At 40.9% G+C, this 21,004-nt stretch overlaps 2 protein-coding genes across 2 annotated transcripts in view; one reads left to right on the top strand and one right to left on the bottom strand.

Moving 5' to 3' along the window:
• The first annotated feature begins 44 nt into the window (after positions 1-44).
• LOC139450745 (V-type proton ATPase 16 kDa proteolipid subunit c-like) lies at positions 45-6,354 on the top strand. The gene is made up of 3 exons (XM_071232566.1): positions 45-236; positions 3,179-3,365; positions 4,679-6,354. Exons 1-3 carry the CDS (start codon positions 152-154, stop codon positions 4,887-4,889), a joined length of 483 nt encoding a protein of 160 aa, XP_071088667.1. The 5' UTR covers positions 45-151; the 3' UTR covers positions 4,890-6,354.
• Positions 6,355-15,258: 8,904 nt separating this feature from the next.
• LOC139449656 (heat shock protein 75 kDa, mitochondrial-like) overlaps positions 15,259-21,004 on the bottom strand; it is a 97,863-nt gene continuing 92,117 nt past the window's right edge. Inside the window, exon 18 of the mRNA XM_071231137.1 lies at positions 15,259-17,390. Within this exon, the coding sequence (XP_071087238.1) occupies positions 17,289-17,390 (102 nt within the window). The 3' untranslated portion in view covers positions 15,259-17,288. The remainder of the gene's footprint in view (positions 17,391-21,004) is intronic.

Genomic DNA, 21,004 nt, shown 5'->3' with positions numbered 1-21,004 from the left:
TGTTTATAAGAAGGGGGCACCTGACGATGTCACATGATCATATGACATATACATCATTCGCCATCTTGAACCGTACCGAAAGGGAGTGAAAGTATTTGCTTGGCTTGTTTGTCCTTTTCTGTCTGCAATAACACATTTTATACTCAACGAAATGGCCGACGAATACAGCGCCGACGCTCCCCCATATGCCTCATTCTTTGGAGTAATGGGAGTGACATCCGCGATGGCATTCTGTGGTAAGATTGTGCCTTTCGTCTTCAGAAACTTATCGATCACATTGAATATGTAATGTGGGGACCTGGTTAACGCCGGTTTTCTAACATAAGGTTCACTCATATGGCGATTTAATATACTTATTTGATTCTTAAAGTGTTTCTAGATGTCCATATACTAGAAATATGCAATTTTATACTCAGAGAGTCGCGTTCATAGTGAATTTGACGTGGTGGGCTGGAGTTTCGTGCCTTTTGACCACTCCGAAATAAATTATTTCATTATTCAGTGTGAAACGAATATCTTTCTTACGTATATGTTGGTAGATGTGGGGATATTGGTGGGAATGGATTAATTCAGTGCTCTGTATTTATCTAGTTTTATCACCTGTGGAAACCATAGCATGATCGTGCAGAAACAACTGACATATTTCTTGATCACGTTATTGTGGCGGTGTCATGTGACTCACTGACGGTATTAAACCTATCACGGAATTTGAAACTTAGGAGTGTTTTGTACTGTTTTGATTGTAATATTGATTATGTTCATGCTCATTTTATTTGGCTCTCTTATTGCTAGTCAAATCTTTTTCGTTTTTATTAACATATTATGTAAACTCAATTTTAAAACGTTTTCAACTTATATAACACAAATACAAGTGGGATGTTTGTAATATTGAGACATGAAAAGGTGAGGTTGGGGCATATATGATACACTACTGTTTACTGTATATAAATTAACAACAATTATCTTCAAAAGGTGAAAATGAATTAAGATGTATCATATTCTAAGTAGATTCTAATTGCCAGTGAAGTGTAATGTGAGAGTTTAGACTAAACCTGCTATTTGGATAACTTTTAAATTGTTCTGAAGAAATAACCATAGGGATAAGATTAAGGTTAATCCTTGTTCAAAGTAGATGTATCAGTCCTGTGATAAGCCTTTGTGTAGGTTGGTCAGATTTATTGAGAGAGTAAACAGGTATCTGTTGAAACTTGATTTGTTCACATTTTGACATTTCTACACTTGTGGTTAGATAAGAAAGTGCAATGTCTTTAAGACTATAATATCATCTGTACTAGGCAACCAGGTACATCAGGGCACTTGTGATGGAGTGACCTGTATACTTAAACTCGGGGACAAGCCCAAGGTTACCTTCAATAAGCAAAGGACAAAATTTTAATCTGATATTTGAGTTTTGTCATAGTAAGGGAAATTCATATTTGTGGAAGTTTTACCAAGACAAAAGAAATAGAAAAAATAGTTTTGTATTCTGACTTAACATAAGTATCGAATACACAATGATATTTCTTAATCGTCTTGTTGCAAAATTTATAAATCATCTGTTTAATCAGACATCTGGCCAGCCTGGGCCAGTGGTCACATACCAAGAAAACACATTAAATTTGATGTATAAATTCAGGTTCACATCATTGCTTTTTACTCTCGTACATACACTGCAAAATGTATTAGAATTCTTTGCTGTAGCCATGTTCACATTGATGAATAATTCAGTTTGTCCATGCTTATTGTATATCTGAATGTAGGCAGATGTCACACGTGTAGATAGAAGTTTCAGGATATCCTGAACACTGAATAGGAAATTGAACTAACACAGTGTTAAGGATGTAAGGAAAGGTCACCTCAACAGTGAGAGTGAGTGAGTTGGGATTAACGCTGCTTTGAACAGTATTCCAGGTACATCACAGCATGTCCTCGTAATGTGAGAGGAAAGTCCTGAATTGATGCAGGTCTTAGATGGTTACCTCAACAGTACTGAATAAACTTTATTCTTGTCCTTATGAAGACTGATATGATAATTATGAAATATAATGTTACATGTTACTGTTTGGGGAATGGAAAGAGCGTCTGTGACTAGCCAATTCAATGAAAAGTGAAATAACAAGTATTATCATGGCATCAGTAGCTATTAAACACTGTTAACTATTTCAATATTTGTTAAACATGTTCAAGTTGGAGTTGACTATTGGGAATGACCTATATTCTAATTCTGAGACAGAAAATGTGCCAATAATTACCCCATGCTTCTTGTTAGAACTGACCAAAGAGATTGTGACCTGATCGATACTAGGGGTGAAACAAAACAGCAAGGTCATGATACGATGCATATACCAATACACATATATATGTCAAATCACTTAAAACCTTTTGGATATAAATATTTCAGAGCAGGTTCTCTTTAGACACATTTTCATATTGGCCGTTTTTAGTAGTGAACTTGAAAAGCGAATGACAACACATATTGCTGTCTTTGAGTCTGATCGTCAAAATGATTGTCTTGTATAGATACAGAAACTGTACCTTGTATCGCATTGTCGCATGAAAACTCACGGTGTACCGACGTATCGGTTACCCCTAGCCGCTAGTGTATGTTCTGACAGCATGGCCGGTTATCATGCTATTAACCCCTGGTTCATCCGTCCAAGACATGATTATTTTCAGGGTGTCATGATATTACTTGAATATTGCTAGGGAAATCCTGTTTTCTGTATTCAAACATCCAATTGTTAACAAAAAATACTTCTGAATATTAAAGGTATGATGAAGCCCAAACTTGTGTAGTATATGCCAGAGTGAGTGAGTATGGTTTTACGCTGCTTTTAGCAATATTCCAGCAATATCACGGCGGGGGACACCAGAAATGGGCTTCACACATTGTAGCCATGTCGGGAATCGAACCCGGGTCTTCGGCGTGACAGGCGAATGCTTTTACCACTAGGCTGCTCGACCGCTCTAGTATATGCCAGAGTTTGTCCAAAATAATTGAAATGTTGCTGTCATAAAAATTATTCTGCTGAATTTGAAAAGTCAAACGAAAAGAAGAAGTGATTGTTGATGCAAAAAATCATGTCAATTTCTTTTGAACTATATTTTTTTAATTGTCTTTAGGATTATTGTTTGCTTTGTTTACCTGATTACTGATGTAGTATTCTTGAATTTGCAGCTCTTGGTGCAGCATACGGAACAGCCAAGTCCGGTACAGGTATCTCAGCAATGGCTGTGATGCGTCCGGAACTCATCATGAAATCTGTCATCCCTGTTGTCATGGCTGGTATCATCGCTATCTACGGTTTGGTGGTAGCTGTAGTGATAACACAGAATATGACTGCAACAGGCTACACCCTTTTTAAGTAAGTACAGTCAAATACTATGGATAAGATACACAGCAATGAGGTCGTACAGTCAAACATGAAAATTAAGGGGTCCCGGTTGTAACCCCTAATGATATTAAATTTTATAGTGACATGTCTATATGCTAAAACAAGGACCCTCGCCCCCAACCTCTTCGGCGGTCAGACCACCTGGGGGATCGGGTCCCTGTTTTCGCATGTTGACATTGTCAAGAGTAATTCTTTGTATGCTACTGAAAGAGAAGTTAAAGACATTAACAATTGTAATATGAAAGAACCAGCTGGTCCTTAATTTTTGTTAGTAGCGTGTATCATTTCCAGTTTCACAATTAAGGGTGTGAATATCTTGGGTCCTTGATTATTTCCTGCAACTTGTATGTTACCTACATGCCCCTCAGCTTTTAATCTGTTAGAATTAAAATCAAAATGATGTTGAGGACCAAATCCCATTTATCCTTAGTTTTGATGAGTTTTCAAGTGAAGACACCTGTAAATGACCTGATAGTGATAGCTTAAAGAGACAATAGTCAAATTGTTGGTGAATCAGTAATATATACTGTTGCCTAGACATGCCATGCAGAACATTAGACCTGTAGGTCCAGTGGTAATTTTTACAGTTCTCAGTATTTTATTGAACCAAACGATTCATTCTGGTGTATATGAGGACTACTGAGTCCCTGCCATCACTTGCTTATATAACGCAGTGTTGCGGTTTGAATTACGTTGAAACGTAGCTACATTTGGGATGAAGAAGTTGACCATGATTAGGCTCCTGCTGTTGTGAATTGATATCTTCATCATCCCGAGGCAAGGGAGTTAACAATAAAATTCCAGTTTCCACCCTTGCCCAACTTGGCTGGACTAACAAGTCTATGCATAGTCAAGTCAAAAGTCAGTGTTGAAATCTACATCCGGTTCATAAATAACATTGCAACTGCCATGGCGATTTTGTTCAATTGTAGTTTTTGCAGAGCATGTGTACTGTCTACTGGGCTTCGACAGATATTTTTCTAAACTTTTCATGTTCTATTCAACATTCCCAAATGATTTTATGCACTTTGCAAGGTAAAACTGTTTTATGACAATAAAGATTTGTTTTATCGATTAGATTGTCTTGACTTAGCGCTTTTATTTTGTTTGAAAGGATATAACTTGTTATAGCCACTGGTGGTGCTACAAAATTCCAGTCTAGTTCTGCAAGGGTGGAAACTGGACTTTTAGAGTCAGTTAACTCGCGTGCCTCTGGAAGATTTGATAACTTAAACTAGCATGTGTTGTTGGTCATCATGTTTATTTTCTGTTTTGTTTTGCAGGAGCTTCCTCCATCTTGGTGCTGGCTTAAGTGTAGGTCTCAGTGGATTAGCTGCTGGCTTTGCTATTGGCATCGTCGGTGACGCTGGTGTACGAGGAACAGCACAACAGCCACGGTTGTTTGTAGGAATGATTCTCATCCTTATCTTCGCTGAGGTTTTGGGTCTGTATGGTTTGATCGTGGCTCTCATCCTCTCCGTCAAACAATCCTAAATCAAGCGAGGACCAGTGATGGCAGCGAAGTACCATTCCCGGCAGAGAAAAGAGAACAGTTGTAACCACGGAAACATCCCTTCTTTTTCTTCTGCCGCGTTGCTCACTGACTTGTAGGCTCCAGTTGTGCAACTGAGGCAGACAAAGTTGTTCCAATTTGGGGGGAATGAACAAATCATGCTGTAGATGGTTCCATTTTACTGCACATCTGGAAACAAGAGATCATGTGTACAACCTGTATGTATATAGTGCAATGGCCAATGGTACTAGTTGGTCTACAGTCAGTCAGTCTGCGTGAAGTGACTGTGTATGTGTAAATGGTGAACTAGTGTGCATAAATCATGAGCACTGCTGGCTAGTCTGCATCCCTGCATCTAGCTTGAGTTCTACTGGAGTTGAGTAATTTTTTGTTGATACAGACAGGCCAGCCTACAATGGGATCTGCTGCGGCTGACAGACTCAGTACTAGCGATAGTCAAAAGCTTCATATTTGCTGTTTAATATTCAGAAATCCCTTTATAACCATTTCCTCCTAGTACTGGGCCTGTCTCAATTCATGCACATAAAGGTGTTAATTTGCTGCCACAATGAAGCCTGTATTTGATACCATCGTCTGTACATTTTGCTTATTTTCAACCAACAACTGTGATCTTAGTTTGATTCCCGATGTGTTTGTTTATTCATTACTGCGTATGATAACCACTGGCTTTGTATTATTGGCTAACATACACATCAAGAAAATATAAGGCATGGCTTCTTACATCTTTCAAACATGGGTATTAGGTTTTTCAAAAGCTAGGGAAAGGAACAAACTGTTACATTTTGAAGTTTAATTACATCCACATTGCCAAATTCATCAACTAACCTATTTAAAGTAATTAGTGATTGCTGGGGTTCATAAGAACATGGCCATGAATGCAAAACTAGTTCATGGTGAATCGTATATATTGTGTGTACTTGATTTTTAGTCCTGTGGATTTAGAGTGATATTACTATGTGCAGAGATACTTCAAATATTGCTTAACAAGTCTCCATCTTCTGTTTCTTGCTGTTAATACCATGCTACATTCCAGCTGTTGTGAGTACTAGGTAACCATAGCAACACTGTAACCGTAGCAAGCTGTTCTTTACTAACTGTACCTTTTCTTCCCTTTTTATCATTTTATCAAAATTGTGTAGATATTTGTAAGTTATAGACTGACAGGTGTTGTTGTACTTTCTCTTTAGAAACTTGTATTATATCAGGAACTGTTGGCATGTGTAGAAGCACAGTGGCAAGACAGCACAGCAGAGAGTTTATAAATTGATTTCATTGGCTGCTCAAAGTAGAATTTTCACCAATCAAAGTGGAATGTTGCTGTTCTGTGCAGAGGTTATCAGATCTTGTAGATTCCATACTGTATGTGTAAACACATGTAAGTTGTTTCATTGTCATATTATGTATGAATAAAGCATATTACTGTCATCACCACTTGTGTAATGTCTTACTGTGCAGGGAGTCAGCATGTGGATTGGATATTGTTCTGCTGGAGGGGAACATTTTGATGACTATTATTGGCCAACAAATCTGGGCCTGTTCCATATCTTGTTAAACATTCCTAAGGGTTGCATTAGATGTTAAAACAACAGTTCATTGATCGGAAATGTATATTACTCAAGAGAAGTTAAGGAACCACATTTTTGTCTTATGGCTATGGTTAATGTCATGCCATGACGGATTAATTAGTTATATGAAAGAATTGGGTGTGCATTAAATTCCTGCATTAACTTTTGTAAGATGTGTTAAAATCTTTGCAGTGACATTGCTTTTTGTTGGGGCTGGATACCATTGCCAAATAGTACTAACTAGTTCCTTGGAATAACAGTGCACTTGTGAATAGATACTGCGACATTCCTGACGAGTCTCTTTTGTGACTGTAGTATACATGTGTTGAAGAGAACATTGCAAGTAAACGTCCGTTTGTGTTGTAATTGGACATAAAACCTGTTTGCTGTGCAGCATTGCCATCTGTGTGCGCACTGTCAGGTTGCGCACCTTTTCTGCAGCTATGGGTGTGACCATCTTCAGGGTCACATGACTTGTGTATTGTGCACACAGAGAATAAGGGTGGCAGTATGTGGGAGTCTTGTGCATTCCTACGTTTGAATGAAGTAGCAATCATGTCTCACTGGGGGCAATTGTTGATAAACGTCTATTTGACCTTGGCTGCATCTGAGAACATCCCAGGGTCATTGTGGCATGTGTGTGCTTGCCAAGCCAGATTTGTAAACATAACTGCCTTTGTTACAGACTAGATCAAACTTTGTTGATTTCATCCACTGAGTCGATGCTGTGGTGCACATCTTTGAGTTGGATGATTAATATGAATTATATACTACATGTAATTGTAAGCCCAGATTTCGATGCACTTTTCAGCTGTTGCTGAAAATAATAATTTTTGAAAATAGAGTTGAAACAAACATGAAATAATGCAATGATATTCAAGTTTTGAAACATGAAAATAGTTTATGAAGGTCACCACATCAGAAACACCAGGCTCTCCTGGTTTGAAGTTTGTTAGGGCATCATCTCTAACCAGGCTGGAAAAGTTGAATGAGACAGGACTAGACTAACATCTAGTCTCTGAAATGAACATATTGTACAGAAAAAAAAACATCTTTAAAAAAATGAATAGAAAGGAGACCTAAGAGATTCCTCATTTTCAGATCCTGATACTGCAGAAATCTAGACTTGCCAAACATTTTAGACTTGCATGGACTGTATTTGAAATATTTGTATCAGGGTCTGTACGACATACTATGAGACAGGCTGTGATAAGTGTTATAAATGCAGTGCATTTACACTGCACTATCAATGATTCGTTTATGGCAAAACAAGGACAACTTGAAAAACTTGTCATGCAGAATTGATTGACCGGAGCAAAAATCACAAAAAAATAAAATATGATTGATTTCACTTTGACCACTCCATCTGTGATGGGTTAGAAATTAAGAAGATACAGTTTAAAAAGTCTAACTAAAGGTAATTGTTAACACATGAAAGAACTTACTGTATTGTGCATGTTCTCTGATGAATACAAACATAATAACCAAACAAAGTTTTCTCTCATGTGTCGAACCGTGCACATGGCACTGTAAAAATATTTACAATCTTGCTCTTTAAACAGGAGCATTTGTCTCCCTACATTGTACTGTAATCTAATGCCAAATGTAAAAGAAATTGAGCTAAGTGAATTTTGTTTGTTATTTGGTGCTACCCAGGCTTATAAGTTAACAAAACATCTCAATCTCATTAAAATCAGATCTTGGGGCTCACTACCACTGCACATATTGCTGGTGACAACTCTAAGATCTGATTTGAATGAGATTGCAAGAAATCTGTAAACCATAAAGTTGGAAGTGTGTAAAGGCTTCTGTGATGGTAGCAACCTTCCTCTTTCACATGCACTTTAATCCCGTTAGCATCCTCAGGCAAGTTGGCTAATGATCTCATTAAAGGTAAGGTATTACTGTCTTGTGTTATCACATGTCATAAGATGGTTATCTCTGTGATATTGACACTGATTGTTGCTAATTGATTCATGACAGTCATGTGACCAGGAAGTGGAGGCAGGAGAGAGGTATTTCCCTGGGGGAAGGGCTGACACAGGTGGTTATATCATGTAACTCGCTGTGTGATTGCACCTGATGACTTAACGAGGTATTACCTGCATCATTACCCTCTGACCGGGAAGATGGCTCCCTACTTCATTGTTTTATTCACCCTTATAATCCATTGAAATGGGTCACTTCTAAACCTGCTTTGAGGTTTCACAATATATTATTGACGTTTCATAAACTCGCCTCAGTATATGAACACAATATTCATTTTTGATTGGTGAGAAAGTCACAAATTGTTTTACGTGAAAATGCCATGACATGAATCGAACCTCACATATCGTGTCAAGTTCTGTAACCCACTGTATTCCCACTGAGCCACCAGGGCAGTGATGAAAACTTGTTCAATTTTACATGTCATGACTTCAACTGGTCCATGCTGCACATGGTTTTCATCTTGCACACTTTGATCGAATTCCTTTTATAAAGCGACACGCTGTGTTGTTTCACTATAAGGTATCTGAATGTTTTCTTATTTTTCTGGTATTTCTTGCATTTAGACGGTTTGTAAGTTTGATAAAACACACCTCCAAAGTTTTGGTTGAAAATGTGAAACCTTGAGCCCGGGAAAAGTCGGGCAAGTCCCATGGCAATCCAGACAGACCCCGCCAGCCAGCAGTCTGCTCATTTTGAAAAGAGTGGATTATTCTGTTTGTCTTTTTATGCTGGTAGCTGTATACAATGGAAACATTTCTTCGGAAGTATTGTATCTGTCAAGGTGAAACGCTAATAATAGAATAATAATATAATAGACAGTGGGTCTAAGTTGCTTCCTGTTGGCTCTCTCTCTCTCTCATTCGGGATAGAATAGGGCTTCAGCGGTTAGGTCTACTATCGCCTACAGTGCACTTTGCCTACAGCCTTATCAGCGGCTGTCAATAATGAGCTCCCTTCATACCTTCAGTATTAATGGACTCTCCCACTATGAAAGACTGAGAAAAAACCCTTGATAGTGATAACAATTTTATTTTTACTTTGCTTTGCAACAAGACTAACTCACTCATTAACTCACTCATTAAAATAGCACATCACTGTGTCAGAAAATAATGAATATTGATTAAATGTCTCACTCATTACAATAGCACATTAAAAACTTGTCACTCTCTATTGATCCTGTCTTTCACTCAATCAAGCTTAATGATGTGACCAGCAGCATCTAGGAATTCAAGGGGACTTTTCTGTCCATTTGATAGCTGATCTTTCAGTCTCTGCAGTCTCTGGTCAAGTTCAACTTAGATTTGTTTGCGAGGAGGAGGGCGCGCACCATGCTGGAACTGTACCAGTTTGTTTCTCTCGGTCTTCTCCAGTTGCTGCAACGCTTGGATCAAGGGGAAGATGTTGTTGTCTTCCATGTGTCGGGCAGGTCATCCTGAGTCAAGGACCTTGGTAGGGCAGGTCTTGTCTTTCTTCATCAACAGTTACAATCCACTCTTCAACGTGTTGTAGGACTGAAGGGTAGCAGCTTCTTCTCTGTTCAGGGTTTGCAGCTCCTCATTGTAGATGGCCTAAACAGGCGTTGTCTCTTCCTGGACTCGTCCTCGGAGATTGCTAAGGAATCTGGTGTTGGCCTCATCTTCGGGAGGATGGTTCTGGACAAAATCCGCAACAGTTGTACATTTGCCAAGGCACCCGGTATCGACACACTTCCAGCGTACACAGGTCTGACGGCAATTGTTCAGTCCGTATCTGTACCCATCAAGGAGAACCTGCCTACCACCTCCCTGGGACAAGACATACTCTACATGGCATGGCATCTGATGAAACTTTTTCCTGCATATTTTATAGCTAATCTCCAGTTTGAGTCCTTAATCCCCATTACTCACTGCAGCTAAACTCCAGTTTGAGTCCTTAATCCCTATTACTCACTGCAGCTAAACTCCAGTTTGAGTCCTTAATCCCCATTACTCACTGTAGCTAAGCTCCAGTTTGAGTCCTTAATCCCCATTACTTACTGTAGCTAAACTCCAGTTTGAGTCCTTAATCCCCATTACTCACTGTAGCTAAACTCCAGTTTGAGTCCTTAATCCCCATTACTCACTGTAGCTAAACTCCAGTTTGAGTCCTTAATCCCCATTACTCACTGTAGCTAAACTCCAGTTTGAGTCCTTAATCCCCATTACTCACTGTAGCTAAACTCCAGTTTGAGTCCATAATCCCTATTACTCACTGCAGCTAAACTCCAGTTTGAGTCCTTAATCCCTATTACTCACTGCAGCTAAACTCCAGTTTGAGTCCTTAATCCCCATTACTCACTGTAGCTAAGCTCCAGTTTGAGTCCTTAATCCCCATTACTTACTGTAGCTAAACTCCAGTTTGAGTCCTTAATCCCCATTACTCACTGTAGCTAAACTCCAGTTTGAGTCCTTAATCCCCATTACTCACTGTAGCTAAACTCCAGTTTGAGTCCTTAATCCCTATTACTCACTGCAGCTAAACTCCAGTTTGAGTCCTTAATCCCCATTACTCACTGTAGCTAAACCCCAGTTTGAGTCCTTAATCCCCATTACTCACTGTAGCTAAACTCCAGTTTGAGTCCATAATCCCTATTACTCACTGCAGCTAAACTCCAGTTTGAGTCCTTAATCCCTATTACTCACTGCAGCTTAACTCCAGTTTGGGTCCTTAATCTCCATTACTCACTGTAGCTAAACTCCAGTTTGAGTCCTTAATCCCCATTACTCACTGCAGCTAAACTCCAGTTTGAGTCCTTAATCCCTATTACTCACTGCAGCTTAACTCCAGTTTGAGTCCTTAATCCCTATTACTCACTGCAGCTTAACTCCAGTTTGAGTCCTTAATCCCTATTACCCACTGCAGCTAAACTCCAGTTTGAGTCCTTAATCCCTATTACTCACTGCAGCTAAACTCCAGTTTGAGTCCTTAATCCCCATTACTTACTGTAGCTAAACTCCAGTTTGAGTCCTTAATCCCTATTACTCACTGCAGCTAAACTCCAGTTTGAGTCCTTAATCCCTATTACTCACTGCAGCTAAACTCCAGTTTGAGTCCTTAATCCCCATTACTCACTGCAGCTAAACTCCAGTTTGAGTCCTTAATCCCCATTACTCACTGCAGCTACATGTTTGGACTAACCAGTATCTTGTATGGCTGAGCCTTCATACTTGATTAAATGTTGTTACTGATATTATACTTTGTTGTTAATTATATGCTGGCTTCTCTCTTCTCTTGTGAGATACTCAGGTAAATACATTGTAACAACATAACAAGATCCGAGAGTTAAAGTTTTATCTTGATATGTTGTTACAGTATCTTTGTTTGAAATGTTTAACCTGTATCGAGATAGTGAATGGACTAATCCATTTGTCAGTTAGGGATGTATTAGGCAAAGGCAAACTACACACCATGCTACAATTTCTGTAGGCAAAGTGACTGTAGGCAAAGTGCACTGTAGGCGATAGTAGACTCCACCTCTTCAGCAACTCATGCTTGTTGTAAAAGGCAACTATGCTTGTTGTAAGAGGCGACTAACGAGATCGGGTGGTCAGGCTTGGTTTATGCATGTCATGTGCCAATTGCGTAGATTGATGCTCATATTGTCATCACTTGATTGTCTGGTCCAGACGCAATTATTTACAGACCACCGTCATATAGCTGGATTATTGCTGTGTGTGGCATTAAACAACAAACAAACAAGCACAACTCACTCACCCCTGAGGACTAGGGTGTTTTCCTCTTTCCAAGATTTAGAAGTTGGGTCCTAAAATCAAATGGTGGTCAATAGTTGTAATTTGCTAAAAGTCCCAAGCAGCAGGTGCTCCCTGTGGGTGCCATGCCACAAAGCTGTTCATCTCTTGCTCTACAACTAATGTAGTGAGTGAGTGAGTGAGTGAGTATGGTTTTACGCCGCTTTTAGCAATATTCCAGCAATATCACGGCGGGGGACACCAGAAATGGGCTTCACACATTGTAGCCATGTCGGGAATCGAACCTGGGTCTTCAGCGTGACGAGCGAATGCTTCAACCACTTGGCTACCCGACCACCCCCTACAACTGTTGAAGTCTATGTTCAAAGTATGGAGTTACGATCATCTTAGCACTATGATCGCTTTGTGGATCAGGGCCCTTGGTCAGGATATAAGCTTGATACAAGCCAGGCCATAGGATACATTAAATTGACAAAAAGAAGCCTGAGACGTGTTGTAGGAACGAACGCTTGAGACAAATATTCATGGACATGAGCCAAATTTGTAAACATGCCAAGTTAATCTGTTACCTGGCCAGGTGTGGCGTTCCAACTGACTGACCTGAACAAACAATGGCTCAAAACATATCGATGACATCAAATTTACTTCGGTTGGCCATACCAAGATACATGGTATCACAAGATAGCCAAATCAGTCATCTGTGAGAGACCAACCATTTGATCTTCTTGAGGATGGGATTTATTGAAAAAAAAATGTCCCAGAAAGGGCCTGGAAAAAATTCTAATGCTTCAGATTGTTGTAAAAAAAGACATCATCAGCCACAAAAATAGATTCTTACAAGATGTTTATTTATAAAAAAATATTTAGGCTCATAGTTTTAATTTAACTGGTTTTCTCTATTCTTCATACAAAATCCCAGCCTCCCAAAGTATATCAAATGGGCGGTTCCGAATCAAGGTCAGAAGATGATGGCATACAATTTATAGAGCACAAAGTATCTATTATTTACATTATTGTGACTATGCTTGTCGTAAGAGGGGACTTATCGGTTGGTCAGGCTCGCTGACTTGGTTGATGCATGTCATCATATCCGAATTCTGTGGATCGATGCTCATGATGTCAATCACTGGATTGTCTGGACCAGACTCGGTTATTTACATATAGCTGGAATATTGCTGAGTGTGGCGTTAAACAATGAACAAACGAAACAAACATTATTGTGGCACAGTCTCTAAGGCTTGTTGATTTCCCTGTATGTGCTGGACTACCAATGGCTACATTAAACAGGATGTTGTACAGGATGTCACTGTGCATCCTGAACGACCGACGACTTCATCATTCCTGGTCTGCATTTCCCCAACATCTTGTGTGACCTTCAAGTGGGCAGTGACCTTGACACTACACAGCAGCTGTGCATGGTTTCCACACTGGGCATAATCATGCGATGTATTGTTTTTATGAGACATAACTCATGAATACAAAGTAATTGAGTCTGGTAAATTCAACAACTGACGTCGAGTGATGGATCGGTGGATGTTCTGTTTTCAACAACTATAAACTGTGCTACAGCATATTTTCAATTTAAATTGGAGGGTATATTTGGAATTTTCGGACTTTAATTATGTTTCATGTTGCTTTCTCTATATTCCAACAACATAATTTGTTTGTTTGTTTGTTTGTTGCTTAACACAGCACTCAGCAATATTCTAGCTATATGATGGCAGTCTGTAAGCACTGATCTACGCAACCAAGTCAGCATGCCTGACAAACCGATCTTGTTAGTCGCCTCTTAGGACAAGCATGGTCGCCTTTTACAGTAAGCATGGGTTGCTGAAGACCTATACTAACAACATAAAGGTGTGAATTCATAATGCCATTTAGAAAGTGGTCAAATGTAACAAATGTTATTTTTAGGATAACACTTTCTTAGCATAGTACAGATTGGAACCCACACTGCCAGAGTGAGGCATCTAATCGCCAGCACACAAAGTCGGCGATCTAACCCACTCAGCCAGGGCGGCTTCCACAAAAATGAAAGTCCGACAACTGGTAGTCTAGATCACATACTTTGTGCACCCCTCTGACAAGTGTAAATTGGCAGGGTTCCAATGGCCGAAAGCTATGAATTCACAATGCCTGGACGGAACTCAACCCCCAAAAAGTATGAGAATCTGTACTTTACTGAGAAAGTGATATCCCAAATATAACATTTGTTACATTTGTAACACAAAGGTGGTCGACACTAATAACGGGAATTACAAATTACTCGTGAGGTTTGAACACAAGACTTTTATGTGATGAGCAAACACTGTAACAATGATGCTACTTTGTCATCCAGTTAAAGAGCTAGTGATCTTCTGAAACGGAGTAGGCTTGTCAAGTATCCCTTGATCTGATCCTCCTGTCAGGGGCTTCCATTTTGTGAGTTTGGTTTAACACCATTCTGAGCTGAGGTGAAATGGGGTTTAACGTCACAGCCAAGATTATAGAGACGGGCATGCACAATGTGTGTGTACCTGCTTGGACAAGCCCGGACTGATGCCGTTTTTCTAATGCTGAGATACCATGCCGCAGTACAACATGAATACCCCTCTCAGACACAGTATACTGACTGGGTCGACCAGTCAATGTTTTAGCCCCTTATGCCCAGCACCAGGCAGGATAACAAGTTCCATCCTTTAACATTTTTGGTATGACGTGGCTGGGGATAAAATTACCGACATTCCGCTCTCCAGGCAGACGATCTATCCACTGACACCATTTTGAACAATATTTCAGTTCCATGTGGGAAAGAGTCATGACATGTACACCCCCAATACACATAGACATGGTGCTGACAGCCCAGAGATGATAAATCCTGGCACAACTCGGGGAGGTAACTCTACACAGTGACTTGCAGAGCACTGCCAAGCTCCCTTCCATCAATAGTCCATATCCCAGATGATCTCCAGTCTTGTGCTTCTGAAATGCATTGGGCACTAGAGACCAATCTACCTCATACTATTGGATCAGGTAAAACAAGACCTCAGATATTTGATTCTGTTTATTTCAAGAATATTCAATATACATTGACTCCTCCAGACGGGTTAACAGAAAACTGAAGACAATGATTGCCACATGTTCCCGCGGTGCAGCCTCTCCTCCAGTGATGAAGGCAAGGATCAGTTTACAAATACAGTGAAAAACGTATCAAATAATCTGCAACGACCACAGTGTGAAATGCAGTATGATATTTTCGTTGAACAAAATGAAACAAGGGCTATATGTCAAAGAAGACTTCAGTCTAAGACAGATTTGCTAATTCCCTGGTTGGTAAACAGAAGCACATTTACAGACGGCTGTAGATGCTTGCAGACTTCCAGAGTACAAGAACCTCTTCTGACATATCCCCTGGACTGGAGGAAGGTACATATACTACTCAAAAGAATTTTTAGAACACCTGAATTTTTCACATGACTATAGTTAATCCTTCCTGTTAATACAGTCACAAATCAGGTGTTTGTTAAACTCCTATTGAGTAGGCAATGGCCATCTTCCTGAGCCAAGAGAGTTAACTGATGATAAAAGTCCAGTTTCCACCCTTGCCGAACTAGGCCGGTATTGTGGAGTTACATTTTGGCTGGACTAACGAGTCTATGCATAGTCCAATGAAAATCGCGAAACAAAATCGAAATCAAAATCTGGTCTCGCAGATTTCGGTCGATTGCAGGATTTGTAAAGCATGTGCACTGCCAACTCGTTGTCAACAGATATTTTCCAAACCTTTTCATGTTTTTAATCAAGGTGCTCGCGTGATTTGATGCACTTTGCGATGTAAGACCCGTTTTATCCCAATATAGATCTTGATTATTGATCAGATCGTCTTGACTTGGCACCGACATTTTGTTTGAAACAAATGCAAATGATGGAATCTGATTGGTCCATAGAAGAGGCTTAGAAGGGACAAAACCCGTAATAACCACTGGTGGCGCTACGATCGAGCCCAGGAATTCCAGCTTAGTTCGGCAAGGGTGGAAACTGGACTTTTAATGTCAGCTAACTCTCTTGCCTCGGGAAGATGAGCAATGGCAGAAGATAACCAACCTGACAAAATAATAATTTTGATGAAGGAAGAGATGCATCTGAATAATCCCAGATTGTTTTGATTCAATGAACAGTACACAAAAGCATAAAATTCCTCCAAGCTCCTCCTTTGCATAAACATATACATTGTTGGAAAGATACTTTCACACAAATCAAAATCTTTTGTTAGCCATTTTTTTTCAACAGACTTCCCAAATCAGAAACAAATGTCCCCTTTACCAACTGATCAAAAGCAGTTTGTATTTCAAATGTCTTAGCTGATAGGCAAATTATCATTATTATTATCTTTTTTTGAATGAACACAGCTATCTTGGCACCAGACCTCAGCAGCGAATTGTACTGTTTCAGGTCTACGTATGTACACACTCTCCTAAAGGTCACTCATACAATAAAACTATATTCCCTACAATATACACTCACACACAACAGTACTATATTCCTAACATATACAATCACACTAAATAGTACTATATTCCCTACAACTTACATTCACACAAAAAAGTATTTCCACAATTCCTTGAGAATACTCAAATGAAGAAAAGCCTACCCAGATGAAATTCAACACTGGCATTCAGAAGTGGATAGTTATATGGAAAATATGACATTTGCATAAATGTCAATATCAACAAATGTGGAGACATGTGATAAATTCTAAACCTAAATTTAGACTTTATTGAACAGTGACATTAAAATGACATTTAACTTGTTGATGAAGATTTGCCACAACTCATTTTCCAAAGATGAAAACCTGGAGATAGAAATGAGATGAAAGTGAATTTAATTTATTTTGCCAACATCATTGCTTTCCTTCGTCTGAAGTGATGAATATTCGATGTAGTCACAAATAAGATAACAGAAACCTACAAACAAGGGCCAAACTTCTGTGAATAACACATCGAGGAATAGTGTACACTTGTATTGTTCATTGCTTCCTCCTCAGTACAGACTTCACAGCGCCCCCTACTTCCTGTCACTGCCACCTGGTGGTGGTGCTTCACTTGTCTTGCAGCGCCCTCTCCAGCAGCTGGTTTAGTCGACCAACCATCGTCCTGGGATCATCGATCAGTCCAGCGTTTATCATTGCGTTCTCATATAACTGAAAAATCAAAATCAAAATCAAATGGTCAAGTTCATGATTAATAGCATGAATACTCATGGAATTTTGTGAGACATTGTTGTAGCAAGAATGAGCGAATGTGGCTCAATGATGCTTTAAACAGTAACTGCACCATTGACCACAACAGGCAACTTGAAGAGAGGGACATCAAGCACAGACCTCCAGTGTGAGGAGCAAATTGTTGCTAATGATTCTGAGTGTGATTAAAGAGACCAGTGTCCTGTTCCACAAAGTAATCGTATCGCTACAACTGTTGTCAGTGTTGGGAGTCAAAGTCTGGCAGTTACAATGGTCTTTACACTATGATAGCCTTGTGGAACGGGGCCCTAATCAACACACACCCCTACCCACCATCTGATCCCACCCCTACCCACCATCTGGCCCCACCCCTAACCACCATCTCGGCCCACCCCTACCTACCATCTCACCCCATCCCTCACCACCATAACAAACCAGCCTTAGTTAGTTCCGTTAGTCACCTCTTACGACAAGTGTGGGTTTCAGGTGAGAATGAATTAATTGGTCTTCAATAACCAATGCTTGTCAGAAGAAGCAACTAACGAGACTTAGCTGATGCATGTCATAGAATTTCAGGTAAGTGGATCGATGCTCATGTCAATCACTGGATTGTATGGTCCAAACAAAAGTATTTACAGACCGCCGTCATGTAGCTGGAATATTGCTGAGTGCAGCCTATAAACAACAAGAGTTTGCCACTAACGTGGCTATATCCCCCGCGCCTGTTGCAGAATTTATGACATAATTAAATCTAAACAAACCCTAACCTTTTTTAACCGAGGTGGAACTTGGCATGGAAATTGTGAAAAAGAAGAGTTTGGAACCTAAATCCATCTTGCTGCCATGGAAACGTAAAAAATAAAAATGTCTAAAATTTGTAAATAGCAAAAGGCACCTGTTCAGCATGTACCTGACAAACCTGCAAAGTTTGATGAAAAAATATTGAACGGTTTATGAGTTATGCTCCGGAAACGAAACGGGACGGACTAACGTATGGACGGAGCCTGTTTCTATATCCCCTGCCAACTTTGTTGGGTGGGGGATAACAAACATATAAACATGCTAACAAACTATCCCACAGGCTCAATACACCAACCCACCATTTGACCCCAGCCCTTCCCGCCATCTGACCCCACACCAACCAACCATCTGACCCCACCCCTACCCACCATCTGACCCCACCCCTCCCCTCCATCTGACCGCACCCCTTCCCACCATCTGACCCCACCCCTTCCCACCATCTGACCCCACCCCTACCCACCATCTGACCGCACCCCTTCCCACCATCTGACCCCACCCCTTCCCACCATCTGACCGCACCCCTTCCCACCATCTGACCCCACCCCTTCCCACCATCTGACCCCACACCAACCCACCATCTGACCCCACCCCTTCCCACCATCTGACCCCACCCCTTCCCACCATCTGACCCCACCCCTACCCACCGTCTGACCCCACCCCTTCCCACCATCTGACCCCACACCAACCCACCATCTGACCCCACCCCTTCCCACCATGTGACCCCACCCCTTCCCACCATCTGACCCCACCCCTTCCCACCATCTGACCCCACCCCTACCCACCATCTGACCGCACCCCTTCCCACCATCTGACCCCACCCCTTCCCACCATCTGACCCCACCCCTTCCCACCATCTGACCCCACCCCTACCCACCGTCTGACCCCACCCCTTCCCACCATCTGACCCCACACCAACCCACCATCTGACCCCACCCCTTCCCACCATCTGACCCCACCCCTTCCCACCATCTGACCCCACCCCTACCTACCATCTGACCCTACCCCTTCCCACCATCTGACCCCACACCAACCCACCATCTGACCCCACCCCTTCCCACCATCTGACCGCACCCCTTCCCACCTTCTGACTGCACCCCTTCCCACCATCTGACCCCACCCCTACCCACCGTCTGACCCCACCCCTACCCATCATCTGACCCCACCCCTACCAACCATCTGACCGCACCCCTACCCACCATCTGACCCCACCCCTACCCACCATCTGAACCCAGCCCTATCCACCGTCTGACCCCACCCCTTCCCACCATCTGACCCCACCCCTACCTACCATCTGACCCCACCCCTACCCACCATCTGACCCCACCCCTTCCCACCATCTGACCCCACCCCTACCCACCATCTGACCCCACCCCTTCCCACCATCTGACCCCACACCAACCCACCATTCAGCCCTAATATTGTATGAAAGTACACAGATCTATCGATGTTCATCTTTGATTTGATCAAGGCAGGAAACAAACGTTATGACAAAAAAACGGGGGTCATATGAATGATTAAAAGATCTCAATCTGCAATAAACACAAAACTTCCATGATTTAATATCACAAGTATGTGACTACGCCTAGACAGTGTGTACAGTGCGAGAGGTAGAGGGCACGGGTATAGACAGTGACAGGCTGGTGGACAGTGTAGATTCCATGCCGACTGCCTGGTATCCCAGCAGATAGCTGTGACCAGAGTGGACCAGGGTTTCACCACTAATGTCTGTGATTCGCAAATCTCAACAATCTGTCTTCCACCCATCCCCGACCTCTATGTGTTTCCATATTGTTTCTATTCACCACAGATAAATATATTTCAGATCCATGAAATGTGTTTAACATCAAATCAATACTGAATATAGTGTACATCATATATAAGCAGCAACAGTTGAGTAGATTGGGCCAAATGCCAAATCTGTCATATGAGATGATGTTCAGAATAATGGCAAGGGCTGTTACTGTCAATGACTGGTCACATTCAGAGCCGTATGTCTTAATTACTTTACATTTCTGTTAAATCAACTGGAGATGGATGTTTCATGCTACATGTCTATGTATGTTGAACTAGGGACAGAGTGAATAGCACACTGAGATGTGGGTCTGTTCTCACGTGGGGTCCATGGAGTCGTTGGTGTATATACAGTGTTATTTCATCAGTTTCACAGTGGCTTGTAGAGACTGATAGGTGGATATGATGCTAATATTGGTATTCACATGAGTTAGCGGTGTTAATACTGGTATTCATATGGTATTCAAATGAATTGGTGGTGTTAATATGGTATTAAAAAGATTGGGGGTGTTAATATTTTAATTCACATTGGTTGAAGGTATTGGTAATATTTTTATTCACATGGGTTGGTGGCATTTATGTTGGTATTCACATGGGCTGGTAGTGTTAATGTCGTTATTCACATGGGTTTGTGGCATTAATGTTGGTATTCACATGGGATGGTGGCATTATTGTTGGTATTTACATGGGATGGTGGTGTTAATGTTGGTTTTCACATGGGTTGGTGGTGTTAATGTTGGTATTCACATGGGTTTGTGGTGTTAATGTTGGTATTTACATGGGTTTGTGGTGTTAATGTTGGTATTCACATTGATTGGTGGCATTATTGTTGGTATTCACATGAGTTGGTGGCATTAATGTTGGTATTCACATTGATTGGTGGTCTTAATGTTGGTTTTCACATGGGATTGCTGCATTAATGTTGGTATTCACATGGGATGGTGGCATTATTGTTGGTATTCACATGGGTTGATGATGTTGTA

The sequence above is a fragment of the Haliotis cracherodii genome, unplaced genomic scaffold (assembly GCF_022045235.1).
Source record: "Haliotis cracherodii isolate W230 unplaced genomic scaffold, xgHalCrac1.p SCAF_8, whole genome shotgun sequence".
Taxonomy (NCBI): domain Eukaryota; kingdom Metazoa; phylum Mollusca; class Gastropoda; order Lepetellida; family Haliotidae; genus Haliotis; species Haliotis cracherodii.
Note: the sequence above shows the minus strand (reverse complement) of the source record. Positions and strands in the feature narration are given on the sequence as shown.